Genomic DNA, 16,380 nt, shown 5'->3' on the forward strand with positions numbered 1-16,380 from the left:
CAGTGCTTTTTAATTTATTCATAAATGATCTAGAAGCAGGGGTAAGTAGCGAGGTGGCCAAATTTGCAGATGATACCAAACTCTTCCAGGTAGTGACATCCAAAACGGATTGTGAGCAGCTCCAAAAGGATCTCTCCAAACTGGGGGATTGGGCGACAAAGTGGCAAATGCGGTTCAATGTTAGCAAATGTAAAGAGATGCACATTGGGGCGAAAAACCCCAACTTCAAGTATATGCTGATGGGATCCGAGCTGTCAGTGACTGACCAGGAAAGGGATCTTGGGGTCGTGGTGGATAGTTCGTTGAAAGTGTCAATGTGCAGCAGCTGTGAAAAAGGCCAATTCCATGCTAGGGATCAGATCATTAGGAAGGGGATTGAAAATAAAACTGCTAATATTATAATGCCCTTATACAAAACTATGGTGCGACCACACTTGGGAGTACTGCATACAATTCTGGTCACCACATCTAAAAAAGGACATTGTACAAATGGAAAAGGTGCAGAAGTGGGCAACAAAGATGATCAGGGGCCTAGAGCACTTTTCTTATGAGGCAAGACTACAACACCTGGGGCTTTTTAGTTTAGAAAAAAGACGACTGCGGAGAGACATGATAGATGTCTATAAAATCATGCACGGTTGGGAAAAAGTGGAGAGAGAGAAATTCTTTTCCCTCTCACACAACACTAGAACCAGCGGTCACTCCATGAAATTGATTGCCAGGAGGTCTAGGACCAACAAACGGAAGTACTTTTTCAAACTACGTGTGATCTACTTGTGGAACTCTCTGCCACAGGACATGGTGACAGCCAAAAACCTGGATGGCTTTAAGAGGGGTTTGGATAACTTCATGGAGGAGAGGTCCATCAATGGCTACTAGTCAGAGGGCTGTGGGCCACCTCCAGTCTCAAAGGCAGGATGGCTCTGAGAATCAGTTGCAGGGGAGTAATGGCAGGAGAGAGGGCATGCCCTCAACTCCTGCCTGTGGCTTCCAACAGCATCTGGTGGGTCACTGTGCGAAACAGGATGCTGGACTAGATGGGCCTTGGGCCTGATCCAGCAGGGCTGTTCTTATGTTCTTATGGCTTCTGTTTTAATTAGTCCTGGGTGTGATTGTTTTCAAATATGTCTAGGCTTACCTGGAGATGGGGAGACAGGGAGCACGTCCACTGACTGTGGGACGGCAATTCCGGTGGTGGTGGGGAACAGAAGAAGTAACATTGGCAGGTCAGTGGGTCTTAAAGGGGAAGAGGACTTGAAAATCTAATAGCTGTTGCCCCTTCCGGCCCTCTTGCCAGCTCTTTGACCTTGGGGAGCAGTGCCAACCACCCTTGGAACCTCACCTTGCTCCTCTGTAATGCCAGGTTGGTCCAGAACAAATCAGAAACCATTCATGATTTGATTCTGGATGAAGGCACTGACCTGGTATGTATTACAGAGACCTGGTTGGAGGAGGCTGGTGGCCCAGTCTGGTCCCAGCTTCTCCCTCAAGGGTATGCTGTTGAGTGTGTGAGAGACCATGGGCGGGGATGTGGAGTGGCTGTGGTCTATAAGAACAATATCTCCCTTACCAGGATCCCTGTTGAGGTGTCGGACCATATCAAATATGTGTACTTAGGTTTGGGGACCAGGGATAGACTGGGACTTCTGTTGGTGTACCGATCACCCTGCTGCTCAACAGAGTCCCTAACTGAGCTGATGGACTTGGTCTCGGGCTTGGTGTTGGAGTCTCCCAGGCTTGTGATGCTTGTGGGCTTCAATGTTCATTTCAGGACCAAATTGTTCGGGGCAGCTCATGAGTTTATAGTGGCCATGACAACTGTGGGTCTATCCCAAGTAGTCTCGGGACTGACGCATATTGAAGGTCACAAGCTTGATTTAGTCTTTCACTCTGATCAGGGTGGTGTTCCGTGGGTGGGGATTCCTGTGATTTCCCCATTGTCGGGGACGGACTACCATCTAGTTAAGGTTGGACTTACATTCACTTTCCACTTTCGTAGGGGTGAGGGACCTATTAGGATGGTCCGCCTGAGAAGGTTATTAGATCCAATAGGATTTAAAGAAGCCTTGGAGGAATTTAGTGTTGGCTCTGCCGGTGATCCTGTTGATGCCCTGGTGGGAAACTAGAACAGCAAACCCAGTAGGGCACTAGACATGATCGCTCCTAAGCATCCTCTCTGACTCGCTTCAAAATTGACCCCTTGGTATACGGAAGAAATATAGGGGCTTAAGCGGCGAGGTAGACGACTGGAGCACAAGTGGAGAAAGACTCGACTCGAATCCAACAGATTACAACATAGAGCACATTTGAAAATATCTATGCTCAGGCGATACATGCAGCAAAAAAGTGATTCTTTTCTGCCATATTGCATCTGCAAGTTCACTTCCGGCAGAGCTGTTTAGGGTTGTGAGAGGGCTAGTATGTGCCCCTCCTCTCTTGAATCAGGATCTGGAACCATCAATTACCCACTGTGACATGTTTAATGAATTCTTTGTGGGGAAAATCTCTCGTATTTGGGCCGACTTAGATTCCATCTCCACAATTACTTCTGTGTCTAATGTGGAGGTGTCCAGCGACTCCTCTTATGTGGTTAAGTTGGATGAGTTCCAGTTTTTGACTCCTGAGGAGTGGATAAGCTGATTGGAACGGTGAGACCCACTGCCTGTTCTCTTGACCTTTGCCCGACATGACTTATACTATCCGGCAGGGTGGTTATTGTAGAAGGCCTGGTAGAGATTATATATATCTGAGGGAAGGCAGGATGCCTCCTTGTCTTAAGGAGGATATAATTAGAATTTAGAAGGAGGCACTTCTAAAGAAGCTTACCTTGGATCCCTCAGAGTTGAACAACTACGGGCCTGTTTCCAACCTTCTGTAGCTAGGCAAGATAATTGAGAGGGTGGTGGCCCCCCAGCTCCAGACAGTCTTGGAGGAAACTGATTATCTAGACCCATTTCAAACTGGCTTTCAGGCAGGCTGTGGGGTAGAGACTGCCTTGGTCAGCCTGATGGATTATCTCCAAGGGGGAAATGAAAGAGGAAGTATGACTCTGTGGGTCCTTTTGGACCTCTCGGCAGCTTTCGATACTATTGACCATAGTATCCTTCTGGAGCGTCTGAGAAGGTTGGAAGTGGGAGGCCATGCTTTGCGGTGGTTCCACTCCTACCTCTCAGGCAGGTGCCAGATGGTGTCCCTTGGAGACTGTTTTTCTTCAAAATCTGAATGGCTACTAGTCAGAGGACCACCTCCAGCCTCAAAGGCAGGATGCCTCTGAGTACCAGTTGCAGGGGAGTAACAGCAGGAGAGAGGGCATGCCCTCAACTACTGCTGTAGGCTTCCAGTGGCATCTGGTGGGCCACTGTGTGAAACAGGATGCTGGACTAGATGGGCCTTGGGCCCGATCCAGCAGGGCTGTTCTTATGTCTCTCAGAGCTCCATATTGTCTCCGATATTGTTTAACATCTACATGAAACCGCTGGGAGAGATCATCAGGAGACTTGGTGCAGGGTGCTATCAGTATGCTGATGACACCCAAATCTACTTCTCCATGTCAACATGGCAAAGAGGCACCTTTTAACATGGTGATTCTCTTTATTTAGCAGGGGGAGAGTAACTGGCCCTCTCCACCCCCAGCATAGTACCTCCAGTGACTGTTGCTGGTATCTATCTTCTGTTTCTTTTTAGACTGTGAGCCCTTTGGGGACAGGGGTCCATCTTATTTATTTGTTATTTCTCTGTGTAAACTGCCCTTAGCCATTTTTGGAAGGGCAGTACAGAAATTGGATAAATAAATAAATAATGGGAGGGGCATAACCTCCCTAAATGCCTGTCTGGAGAAGATAATGGGCTGGATGAGGGATAACAAGCTGAGACTGAATCCAGATAAGATGGAGGTACTCATTGTGCAGGGTTGAAACTCAGGAGATGAGTTTGATCTGCCTGTTCTGAATGGGGTCACACTTCCCTGGAAGGAACAGGTACATAGTCTGGGGGTGCTTCTGGATCCAAGCCTTTTCCTGGTCTCCCAGGTTGAGGTGGTGGCCAGAAGTGCCTTCTATCAGCTTCAGCTGATACACCAGCTGCATCCGTTTCTTGAGATAAACGACCTCAGAACAGTGATACATATGCTTATAACCTCCAGACTGGATTACTGCGACACGTTCTATGTGGGGCTGCCCTTGTGTGTAGTCCGGAAACTACAGCTGGTTCAGAATGAGGCAGTCAGGTTGGTCTCTGGGTCATCTTGGAGAAACCGTATTACTCCTGTACTGAAAGATCTACACTGGCTGCTGATAGGTTTCCAGGCAAAATACAAGGTGCTGTTTATAATGTATAAAGCCCTAAACGGCTTGGGCCTTGGGTATTTAAGAATGTCTTCTTCCTTATGAACCTCACTGCCCATTGAGATCATCAGGAAAGGTCCACCTGCAGTTGCAACCAGCTCATTTGGTGGCTACTCGGGGACAGGCCTTCTCAGCTGTTGCCACAGAGCTTTGGAATGTGCTCCCTGCTGAAATAAGAGCCTCCCCACCTCTGACAACTTTAAAAAAAGTCTTTAAAGACGCACCTATTCACCCAGGCTTTTAATTAAATATTGTTTTAACAGTTTTATCATTGTTTTAAAATGTTGTTTTAGAAACTTAAATTGTTGTAATGTTTTAACTTTTACTATGTCATTTATTTTGTTTTAACTACTGATTTAAGTTTTTTGTTGTCATTTATTTTAACTAGTGTTTTAACTTTTTGTTTGCTTGTTGCAAATCGCCCAGAGGCGTGAGTTTTGGGCGGTATATAAGTGTGTTAGTTAGTTAGTTAGATAAATAAATAAATAACCTGGCCATGGTAACATGAATCCATGGATGTCGAATCAGTGGATAGCGAGGTTTTCCTCTACATTTTTTCCCCAGATGATGAATTTCATGTTAGGCATCAAAAATCCAATTTTAGTGATAAACTCACATGCACTCTTACAACAGAACACTTCATTAATTAGCAACTCAGGAATTAAAACTTAAGTACGTGTTAAGGATATAATTTTTCTTACCCATCCAGTGTGGTCATTTCCCCCTCCAACATCTCCATCACCAATTCTTCCTCTGGACATTTGACATCTGGTGAAGAAAGTTGCTGCAATTTTAAAAGGACACATTTAAGTAAATATGAGCATGTTAAAACCACCTCATATTTCAAACCACAGATTCTAGCATTTATTTCTTACATTTATAACCCATTTTTTCAGTCAAGTGGTGAACCTTCATAAAATACACAATCTGTCTTTTATGTAGCCCTGTAATCCGTACAGCTATGACTTGATGCACTTACAACCATAAGACTCTCAGTTTTGGATTAAAAATCAGTTGATAGCTTTCATTTTGGAATACCATGTACAACAGGATGAAAGTAAGTGGGACACACCAAGTTTGCTTGGAGGCAGGAAGTTGTTCCCCATAAGCAACACTCTATGGCTCTGCATCCTCTCTAGTGAACAGAATGGTATCCATTTCCCCCTGCCCCATGATTCTCCTTTGAAAAGTGCCAAATTCTGCTCCAATCTACCAATTTGCAAACTTCCCCCCTGATCATAGAGAAGATCAACACAAAGAGGAAAGACAAGGGAGAAGTCTATGTTTTAGTAGTTCAGAAGACAGCTGCCATGGCAGATGTGACTTTTGTTTTATGCAGCTCTTGGCACAGACTTCAGGAACGAAAGAAACAGATCATGAAACCTGTGCCAAGAACTGTATGAAATTAAAAAACTCGTCTGTCATGACAACTGTCTTCCTGGTTACATATGGTAGTGTAACCATCACCATGATAGATGTGTTCTGAAACAAGCTGAGTTCCTCTTCAGGTGTTTATTTCTGCATGGACACCTATTTCACTTCCTGGGCTCAAAGTGACAATGCATGGGCAAACACCAGAGGCAGCTGCCACTCTCTTAATAGCTAGGGCCGATGCTTAAGAACTCCCCTCCAAGGTTTTTCCTATGCACTAATTTTATTTATTAGTTTATTTATTTAAAATATTTATATACTACCCAAAACTTGAGTCTCTGGGCAGTTTACAATTAAAATAATTTAAAAACAGGTTGCTTACCTGTAACAGGTGATCTGGTAGTGATCCGTTGAGTCCATAAGTGAATGGGTTCTGCGCCTGCGCAGGCACCTCTCGGGCCGACTAGGTAGCTCCTCGCGACGCCCAACCGCCTTTCTGCACGTGCTCCTGCATTCCATCTATATAGTGCGGTTGGGCGTCTTCCGTTAGTTTTCTGTGCAGACCGCCTTGTATGCGCAATCTGCCAATTGATGAATCTACTTCTGCAGTGGGGATGGCTTCTGGGCGGGTCTTATGGACTCAACGGATCACTACCAGATCACCTGTTACAGGTAAGCAACCTGTTTATCTGGATCGTGATCCGTTGAGCCCATAAGTGAATGGGTGATTAGTTAGCTGACCCTCCGTGGTGGTGGGTGCAGAAGAATGCCCTCTAAGGCAACACCCTTTTTAACACACTTCGCCCATATTCCGCCTGTCGCGCCATGCGCAGGTCCACTGCATAATGTTTTATAAACGGCTGTTGCGATGACCATGTTGCAGCAATACAGATGTCATCCATCTTAATCCCTGACAGATGAGCTGCCGAGGTTGAGTAGGCTCTAGTAGAATGAGCCCTTATAGTTTTTGGCGGCGTTACATTCTGCAGTCTATAAGCCAACAAGATTAGCTCCACTAGCCAATGGGCAATACGTTGCCGAGACACCGGCCTCCCCTTGTTCCTGCCTTTATAGGCCACAAACAGTTTATTTGACTTTCTGTGCTCCTTAGTCCCCTTCAAATAATATAGCAGTGTACGACGCACGTCCAGAGCATGCAGTGCCTTCTCCAAAGGAGACTGAGGATCTTTAAAAAAGGTTGGCAAGACTATTTCTTGATTCAGATGGAACCCTGTTATCACCTTTGGACGAAAGTTAGGGTCCAGCCTCATCACCACCTTATGTGGGTAGAATTGTGTGTAAGGTTTGTCCGCCCTTAGCGCTGACAATTCCCCCACTCTTTTCGCTGTAGTTATTGCGATCAAAAATGCAGTTTTTAGCGTTAATAACCGCAAACTAGCCTCATGTAATGGTTCAAAGGGTTTCTCCGTTAATGCAGAAAGCACCAAAGACAGACTCCATTGCTCCAAAGGTCTCTTAAGTGGAGGATAGAGATTATTCAGCCCTTTCATGAACCTTTTACACTCGGGGTGAGTAAATACTGTCTTTCCATCCCACCCCGGAAGTCTCGAGGATAGAGCAGCCAGATGCAGTTTCAATGATACATTTGCTAGGCCCTTCACTTTCAGGCTAGTTAAATAAAGCAGCACCTGGCGCACAGACGCCGTCCGTGCTTTGAATCCACTCGCCTTAGCATATGCTTTAAATCGTTTCCACTTACAGAAGTAGCTACGCCTAGTAGACCTGCGTCTGCTATTTAACAGAATTTTGTTTAAAAGTTTATTCTCCACACTGTTAGTTTTAGGGTCTCTATCTCTGGGTGCAGTACCCTGCCCCCTGCCATCTGCAGGAGATCTGACATTGGTGGTAGACGGTAATGCTGCCCTCTGCACAGGCGAAGCAGCAGGGCAAACCACGGCTGACGTGGCCACCACGGGGCCACCAGTATGCAGTCTGCCTTGTCCCTTAGGATCTGTGCCAACACCCGATTTAGGAGAGGCAACGGCGGGAACAGGTAAAGGAGCCCTTTGCTCCACTCGTACTGAAATGCATCTCCCAGAGACCCCACACCTATTCCCGCACGAGAACAGTATCTCTTGCACTTTTTGTTCCCCTCCGTGGCAAATACATCCACCGCAGGGGTGCCCCAACGATCGAAAATCTGTCTGATACAATCTCCCTTGACCTCCCACTCGTGTCTCTGGTTGTTCAGAGTGCTCCGACTGAGAGCATCCGCCAGGTGGTTGTCCACCCCTCTGATGTGAATCGCCACTGGATATATGGCATGGGCGATGCACCAGTCCCACAACTTCATCGACAAGGTGCAGAGTCTTGGAGAAACTGTCCCTCCCTGTCTGTTTAGATAAGCTATAGCTGTAGTATTGTCCATCTGGATCTGTACCACAGATCCCCTTAGTTGTGGTTCGAAAGCTCTTAACGCCAAAAATGCAGCCATTAGCTCCAGATAATTGATATGGTATTCTGCCTGATGAGGTGTCCATTGACCCTGAATGCAATCTCGGGCGCAATGCGCACCCCACCCTTGTAGGGATGCGTCCGTTGTGATCCACACTTTCGGAAGCAGAGGTCTGAACGGTACTCCTTGTAAGAGATTTACTCCCTTCATCCACCACTGCAAGGAAGCTTGTACACCCCTGGGAAGGTGCAACAGCATGTTCTGGCTGTCCACATTGAGACGGAAGTGGTTCAAGAACCACCGTTGAAGGGGTCTCATCCGTAGTCTCGTGTAACGAACCGTTGTGTTGCACGAAGCCATCATGCCTAAAAGCCTCTGGATCACCCTTGCTCTCTGGTCCGGTTGGTTGTGGAATCGAGTTGCCAACGCGATGATCTGAATGCATCTCTCCATCGGCAAGAATGCCCTTCGTTGCTCTAAATCGAGGATGGCACCTATGAAACTGAGTTTCTTTCTTGGGGTCAAGTTGGACTTTTTCCAGTTCACATTTACCCCCAATTCCTGGAGAAGATGTAGCATCGTTTGAATTTGAGTCTCCAACAGTTTTCTGTCCTTGCTCACCAGGAGCCAGTCGTCCAAATACGGGTAGACCACTAGGCCCTGAGTGCGAAGGAATGCAACTATCACTGCCACCACCTTGGTAAAGACTCTTGGAGCTGTTGATAGTCCGAAAGGGAGGACAGTATATTGGTAAATCGTAGTCCCCACCGTAAAGCGTAGATACTTTCGGTGATTTTCCTGGATGCCCACATGGAAGTAAGCGTCTTTCAGGTCTAACGTTGCCGCCCACTCTTCCTGCTCCAGAAAGGGTAGAATCTCCTGCAACGTCGTCATTCTGAACTTCCGGGCCCAGACAAAATCGTTGAGGTCTCTCAAATCCATGATTGCCCGTATCCCCCCATCCCGCTTGGGTATCTGAAAATAGCGGGAGTAGAATCCGGACAACCTCTTCGCCCACTGCACTGTCACAATTGCCCCCTTTTCCAATAACACCTTTATCTCTTCTTCCAACACTGGTGTTGATCTCGTGAAACGGAGCCCTGAGAACGGGGGTAGAGCTGTGAACTCTATTGCATAACCCGTCTCCACAATCCTCAGAACCCACTGATCTGATGTTATGTTGTGCCATGCCATAGCATGGCTTGCCAGTCTGATGTCTGAGCTGACAACTACAGGGCCGATGGTAGTGGTCCTGGCAATTGTGTCTAAGTGTAGTGGGCTGACATTGCAATCAAAACGACTGCTTTGCAGCCTCCTTGTTGTTATGACGATTATTTTGGCTTTTGTTTCTATTGCTGCCGTTGTTGTTGTTGTTCCGGAAGCCTCTAGATCTCTGGTAGGGCTTGTTCTGTCTCCTGAAGCCTCCCCTATCTGGGTAACGATATGGCCTTTGTCTATTGGGATTGTATGCTCTGGAGCCAGTTGTTGAAGTGGATACCATGAAAGTTTTTGCTGTAAATTTAGATTTTTTTAGTGTTTCCATGGTAGCGTCTGTACTCTCATGGAAAAGACCCTTTCCATCAAAAGCCAGATTCTCAACCCTGTCTTTCATGTCTGGCTGGAGAGATGTTGCCCGTAGCCAGGCATAGCGACGCATGGTGACTGCTGTCACCATGGCTCTGGATTCAGTTTCAGCTAAGTGTTTGAAAGTACTAAGCTGCTGTTTTGTTACTGCGGTCGTCCTTTCGTATACCTCATGGAGTCTAGTTTGCAGCTCCTCCGCGGACATGGAGGTCGAATCATGGAGTAAATTGTCCCATAGGAGGTGAGTGTACCTCGCCATACACGCTGCGTAATTTGCAATTCTGATAGCTAGACTTGAAGTAGCATACAGCCTGCGGCCTAACACATCAATTTTCCTGCCCTCTTTATCCCCAGGAGTCGTGTGTCGACGGCCGCCCTTGGATGAAGATGCACAATCCACCACAATGGAGTTAGGATCCGGGTGTTCCAGCAGGTAAGTGTCCTCTCCATCACATATCCGATACAAATTTTCAATGCGCTTCGAAGTTGGATTCACTGAATGCACTGTCTCCCACGCTGATTTTGCTGCCTTTGATATAGTCGGTATCATAGGTAAAGATACTGGATGCGAAGCCTTTGACTGGAAAATCATGTTGTAAACAGGGTCGGTAGACTCAGTATCTGGCAGCTGCAGATTTAACCCCAAAGCCTCTGCCATCTCTCTAATCATTACATGGTACGCTTTGAGTTCTTCAGTTGGGGATTTCGAAAGGCGAGGTGGCACTTCAGGTGGAAGCTCTGTCTGTCCACTGCCTCGATCAGAATCCGTATCCTCAGTACCATAGTCCTGATGCACTGACCCAGGAGAAGATTCTCTGGACGATGGGCTCTGTGGTGGCGGAGTGCTCTTTCTCTTCCGCTTCCCACTTGGTTTCTCCCTGTGGGCAGTGGCTGCAGGTGGATGACTCTCTACCCGAGGTTGTGGGTCGGGTTGTTGCGCCTTCCACCTTAAATATTCCGCGTAATCATGCGGGAGTGTGTGTCTGAACCCACACGTATGCGAGGGTTGAGTTGTTGGATGGCGTATGCTGTCATCCAAATACCCAGGCAACGGTGGTACCACAGCCAAGGGTGACTGGATCAAAGGTTCTGCTGCCACTCTTGGGGAAAGCGATGGAGTCCTTGGATGGGGGAGCGCCGGCTCCAACTCCACTTCCTCTTCCCCTTCCTCCTCCTCCTCATCCAACCCTGCACTCACAAACCCTTGGAATGTGGATTCTGCAGGGGTGTTTGGATCCGATGCCATCAGGCTCCTGAGTGCCGAAGTCGCACTTCTATCAGAGCGGTGGCTTCCCTGGTTCCGTGGAGTCGAGGGAGACTGTTGAGGAGTGTGTGCAGGGGAGAGGGAGACGCGGTGTACAGTCTCTCTCGGCACCGAAGAGTCACGGTTGCTCTTCGCCTTCGATGTCGATGTCGAGCTCGATGTCGAAATGACCCCGGTGTGCTCACTCCTCGATGTCGAGGGCTTCGGCGCCGAGGGTGATGGTACCGATGATTTGTCTTTTCGTTCCTTTCTCGATGTCGAGGTCGACGTCGAGGCTCTCGGTGTCGAGACCGGGCTTGAAGTTCGATGCTCTGTATTCCACTCGCCCTCCGATCCCTGCACCGAGGAAGGTGATGGGGTTTTCAGCCTACGTCCAGTCTTCTCACCTTCATGCCCGACGCTTTCCTCTCGTCGATGCCTTTTTTCCTTCCGCTTGTGCTCCTTCGAGGAGACTTCCAAAGGTCTCTTGAAAGCTTTATCAGACACGGTTTTAGACTGTACTGCGACAGCTCCGTGACTCCCCGCACCCGATACCGCAGCCGATGTCGATGCCATAGTCGATGTCGACGGATCCACAGGGCGCGGGGTCGGCGGGCGGAGTGCGTCTTCATAAAGCGCGGCTCTAAGGCGCAACGCCCGATTTGTTCTCGTTTGTTTCGAGAATGCACAGCAAATTTTACAAGCTGCCGTGTTGTGCTCCTCACCGAGACACAACAAGCAGGCATCATGATGGTCGGTGGATGGCAACTTTGCCCGACACCTCCCACAACGCTTAAACGTTGTTTTATTCTCCATTTTTCGTAAGCAGTTCGTCTGTAAGCAATCCGAACTGTAGTTCGTCAACACCGTCCGTGAAGCAATTTGCAAAATTCAACAACAATCCAAGTAAAGCCAAAGAATCAGTCCGATCTGTCGTCTAAATTAGTCCGTTAAACAAGTTTCCAATTCCGTTTAGCAGTCCAGGTAAAGCCAGATAAATCAGTCCAATCTGTCTTCTAACTTAGTCCGACAAGCCAAATATCCAATTCCGTTTATCCTGTCCAATATTCAAAACCAATTTTCAAGCCGTATAAGTAAAGTTTGTTATTTCTGTCTACCGAGAAGCCCACACGAGGTCTGAACGCTGTGGCGGTCAAACAGAAACTAACGGAAGACGCCCAACCGCACTATATAGATGGAATGCAGGAGCACGTGCAGAAAGGCGGTTGGGCGTCGCGAGGAGCTACCTAGTCGGCCCGAGAGGTGCCTGCGCAGGCGCAGAACCCATTCACTTATGGGCTCAACGGATCACGATCCAGATAAGAGGGATTCTCAACGTTGGGTCCCCAGATGTTATTGGACATCAACTCTCATAATCCCCAACTAAAGGCCACTGGGGCTGGGGATTATGGGAGTTGAAGTCCAATAACATCTGGGGACTCAATGTTGAGAATCCCTGATTTAAAACATCAAATCAATTATCAATTAAAATCTTTTAAAACATTAAAAATATTTAAAACTCAGTATTAACAATTTAAAACTATAAATCTAACTAAAAACCTGGGTGAATAAATGTGTCTTCAGTGCCTTTTAAAAATTTGCCAGAGATGAGGATGCTCTTATTTCAACAAGGAGTGCATTCCAAAGTCCAGGGGCAGCAACGGATAAGGCCCGTTCCCGAGTAGCCTCCAAACGAGTTGGTGGCAACTGCAGACGAACCTCTCCAGATGATCTTAACAAGTGGTAAAGCTCATGGCGGAGATGGCGTTCTTTTGAATACCCACTTATATATTCCACTAGGGCTCATTTGAATCCATTGGGACCATTGCTCTGAAGCCTAAGAACACCGGAAGCTGACTTATATCAAGTCCAGAGGCAATCTTTGGACCAGACCTCCGGGCCGAAGTCCAGTCCTCAGTGGGGTGGGCCCTCTAAACGTCCCCTGCCAGGGGCCTAAATGTCCTTCTGTGCTTGCACCATGCTACCACAACCAGCAGGCTTTTCTACTGAAAATAGCAATACCATCCCATGATTAGTTTTGCCCCTCCAAGGAGAAAAGATAGAAGGAAAACCATCCAAAATAACCTTATGGAAAGTCTGTAAAAAGTAGACACGGTTCTGCCATCCCATTTACTGGAAAAGGCATATATGTATATTTGGGGGAAGCTTGCTATAAGTTCTGAATTTGCAGTTCAGATGAATTAGTATTGCGGGGTGCATTACAGAGACTGAATACTTAAATGCATTGATAAAGCAGGAGGGGAGGGGAGGGGAGTTGTTAGGTGATGATGCTTAACTTGCGGGGGGTGGGGGGCACTGACTCCAAAGGCCTTTAGGTCCAGGCTCCAAAATTACCTAGGTGTACCACTGATCAAGTCAGGCTATTGGTCCATCTAGCTCAGTAGTTTCTACACTGACATCAGCTCTCCAAGGTTTCAAGCAGGAGTTTCTCACAGCTCTAGCTGGAGATGCCAGGGACTGAAACTGGGACCTTCTGCATGCAAAGCAGATGCTCTACCACTGAATTACGGCCCCATCTGAGACTCCCACTGGGTTATCCATAACTGTCACAGGGAACAATTATTTTATCTCTAATTGACACATAGTAAACCTTTCCAGGGTTGTTTTTCTTTTCTTTTAAGTCTTGGAACAAGGGGGATTGCTTTCTTTCCCTTGCTGACCTGAAGAGAGGGACTTGTTTGACTTGTCTGTACCCCATCTGCAGGGCTTTGTAGTGAGACAAGGTAAGATGGCAAATTTGGCAATCTGCCCAGAGATAGTCATGGGGGAAATCCAAATTCCCAATTTTTCACTTTGTGCAGATAAAGGCTCCCTCATTCTCAGAACACCATTGTTTTTAAATGAATGTCCATCAACACCCACACAGTGAGGTTTTCAGCCACTGAGAAAAACTAACAAGATTTTTGATCTTTCAAACTTCAAAAACCCAAGTCTTCAAAAATCCCAAAGGGGAGAAACAACTCTTTGAAGGATGGAAATATTCTGGGAAGCAACATTGTGTACACCATTAATGTGTGTATGTGCACGCAGAACACAGATTTTACAATAATTCAAGTTAAGAAAATGTACTCATCTTGATGTGAACTTGCCTCTTTTTTCTTTTGTACTGATTTAATGCTAACAGAAATGGTGGGACTTCTTGAAGCTACAAATGGATCTTCACAGTTCTCTATAAAAGAATATGTAATTCATAAAGAGAAATTCAATTCCTGGCACAGCCCCCTTGCCACATCCTTCCATTCCCCAAAGCCAATCCTCTTTCTGCTGTCAATCCACCTACTGCATAGAGAAGATGGACTGGATTGTTCCCCAAGAGTGTTTAATATACTTAAGATCAGTAGCTTTTAAATTCTGATGTCTAAGGGAGCATCTTCAGTTTTACTTTTTCTTTGCAGAAACACCATATTTTCTTATTTTACACACTTTAAGACCAGTGTTCCCTTTAATGGAGATTCTCAGATGTTGTCGCTACAATTCCCAGCATCCCCAGCTGCAATGGCCATTGGCTGGGGATCATGGGAGTTGTAGTCAACAACATCTGGGAATCTGTTAGAGGGAACACTGGTTAGGACACTTGAAAAACTTCCAGATCAACACACAGCCAATGCATTTGTCCTTTGTGGTCTTAACTGTATATGTGCACACATAAGACAGCCACACAAACCACCAAATTTCCACTGTAGCTGCTTGCACTGCTGCAAATGCAAACAGCTTTTCAGTTAAAATTCTAACGTTGTCACTGAAAAGTAGATTGTCTGTCCAATATGTGGTAGAAAATTCAAAAACACCCACCTATATAGTATCTCCCACCCCGACAATATTCATTATGGTTTCAGAGACCATCTGAAAGTGCAGTTAAGATTAACAATTTAAGAACAACTGATTTATGCTTTAGCTAAGAAGAAAAATGAATGAAGCTACTTATTAGAGTGCAACTTCTGGAGAAACTGCAGATTTTTGTACAATTATCAGTGGTATGATTTTAAACCAGTAAAATATATATTTTACAGAAAGTCATACTATTACATCTCATGCTTTTAAAAGCCCACTTAATTTCATATACGTAGCTACATGCAGATGACTGCAAATAGGCATTGTTTTAATTATTTGTTATTTCTCTGTGTAAACTGCCCTGAGCCAGTTTTGGAAGGGCAGTATAGAAATCGAATAATAAACAAACAGCCAACAACATTTAAATTAACTAACCTTCATTTTCGGATGTCACATCTACTTCATCTGATATGTATTCTCCAATTTCTTCTCTCAAACCTTCATCATAATCTGTTCCTTCAACCTCTGTGTTATACATTACATAATGATCCTTGAAAGTAATTTCTTTATTTTTAGCTTGCTTTTCATGAAATGTTCTGAATATCAGAAAAAGATTACAAAAATTAAAGGCTTCAAATGGAAAGCAGCATTTCTTCACATCATAGCCTTCTAAACTATTTCATCCTGCTGAATATTAAATGATTACCTCGGAGCACTTTGACAAGGTTCACAATAAGCATTTCCATCTTGGATACCAACTGGGGTCTCAGCTGATGGAGAATAGCCTGTATCCACACTGCTTTCTTTCTCTACTTTGGATCTAACATCTGAAAAATGGGCACTTGCATATTGTTCCTGTGGATTCTAAAAAAAAGCACACATATACTACTTATTTGTCAAAACATGACCTGCTATATTTTTGATTCAACAAACCTGCTAAAATATTGTCCCACAGTCTTTCAGTATAACAGTACCATCCTGATCTAGCAAAGGAGATCCACCCATGGAGAGGATTCTGAGCATGCTGCTGAAGTACACTTGTACAATGATGCTCATTTATCCCACCTCACCCCCACCCCCACCCCACAACTGGCTGAAGGAGTTTTTGTTTGTTTTAAACATGGATCCCCATCTGTGGCATGAAATACGATGTGGAACAGGTTGTATGCCACTAGAAAGAGTGTGACTTATGTTTTCTTTATGGTTATGCCTCCTCAATGGATATTACAAACATCTTTAGGTTTAAGCTTGATAGATTTGTCTTAATTAATTTCTTTAGTTAGTCTATATCTTAACTATCTTCTCCCAGGGACCAAATTCTACAAGTTTCTTTTTCTAAAAAATATTACACCTGTATTATTTAGTCAACTGTTCTATTCAGCTTTTATTCAAATGCTCTTTAAACCACATACTAAACAATGAATACAATAGTCAATTTTTTGTACACCTCCTCTGACCTTGTAATTTGGTACCTAGATACAGGAAAAAGGCTAGAGATGGACTTCCATTAAATATAAATAAATACCATAGTCCTGGTATCCCTCACTCAGGTCTTCGGGACCATCGACATGCATCACAGAAAGAATGCCAGCAGCCTTGGAATGTTTTTATTTCCTAGCAACTGCTTTACA

At 45.6% G+C, this 16,380-nt stretch overlaps 1 protein-coding gene across 8 annotated transcripts in view; it reads right to left on the reverse strand.

The window, feature by feature from the left end:
* The window catches only part of CPLANE1 (ciliogenesis and planar polarity effector complex subunit 1), a 200,493-nt gene that overhangs the window by 89,779 nt on the left and 94,334 nt on the right, over nt 1-16,380 (reverse strand). For 7 of the 8 annotated variants that reach the window (XM_053297186.1, XM_053297187.1, XM_053297183.1 and 4 more), the window contains 4 exons: nt 15,456-15,613; nt 15,185-15,345; nt 14,068-14,147; nt 5,045-5,127 (listed from right to left, as the gene is read on the reverse strand). In XM_053297186.1, the coding sequence (XP_053153161.1) occupies nt 5,045-5,127; nt 14,068-14,147; nt 15,185-15,345; nt 15,456-15,613 (482 nt within the window). Of the gene's footprint in view, nt 1-5,044; nt 5,128-14,067; nt 14,148-15,184; nt 15,346-15,455; nt 15,614-16,274; nt 16,380 lie in introns of those variants that run through there. The other variant, XM_053297190.1, reaches the window with a different exon arrangement.

Source organism: Hemicordylus capensis, chromosome 2, assembly GCF_027244095.1.
Source record: "Hemicordylus capensis ecotype Gifberg chromosome 2, rHemCap1.1.pri, whole genome shotgun sequence".
NCBI classification, from domain to species: domain Eukaryota; kingdom Metazoa; phylum Chordata; class Lepidosauria; order Squamata; family Cordylidae; genus Hemicordylus; species Hemicordylus capensis.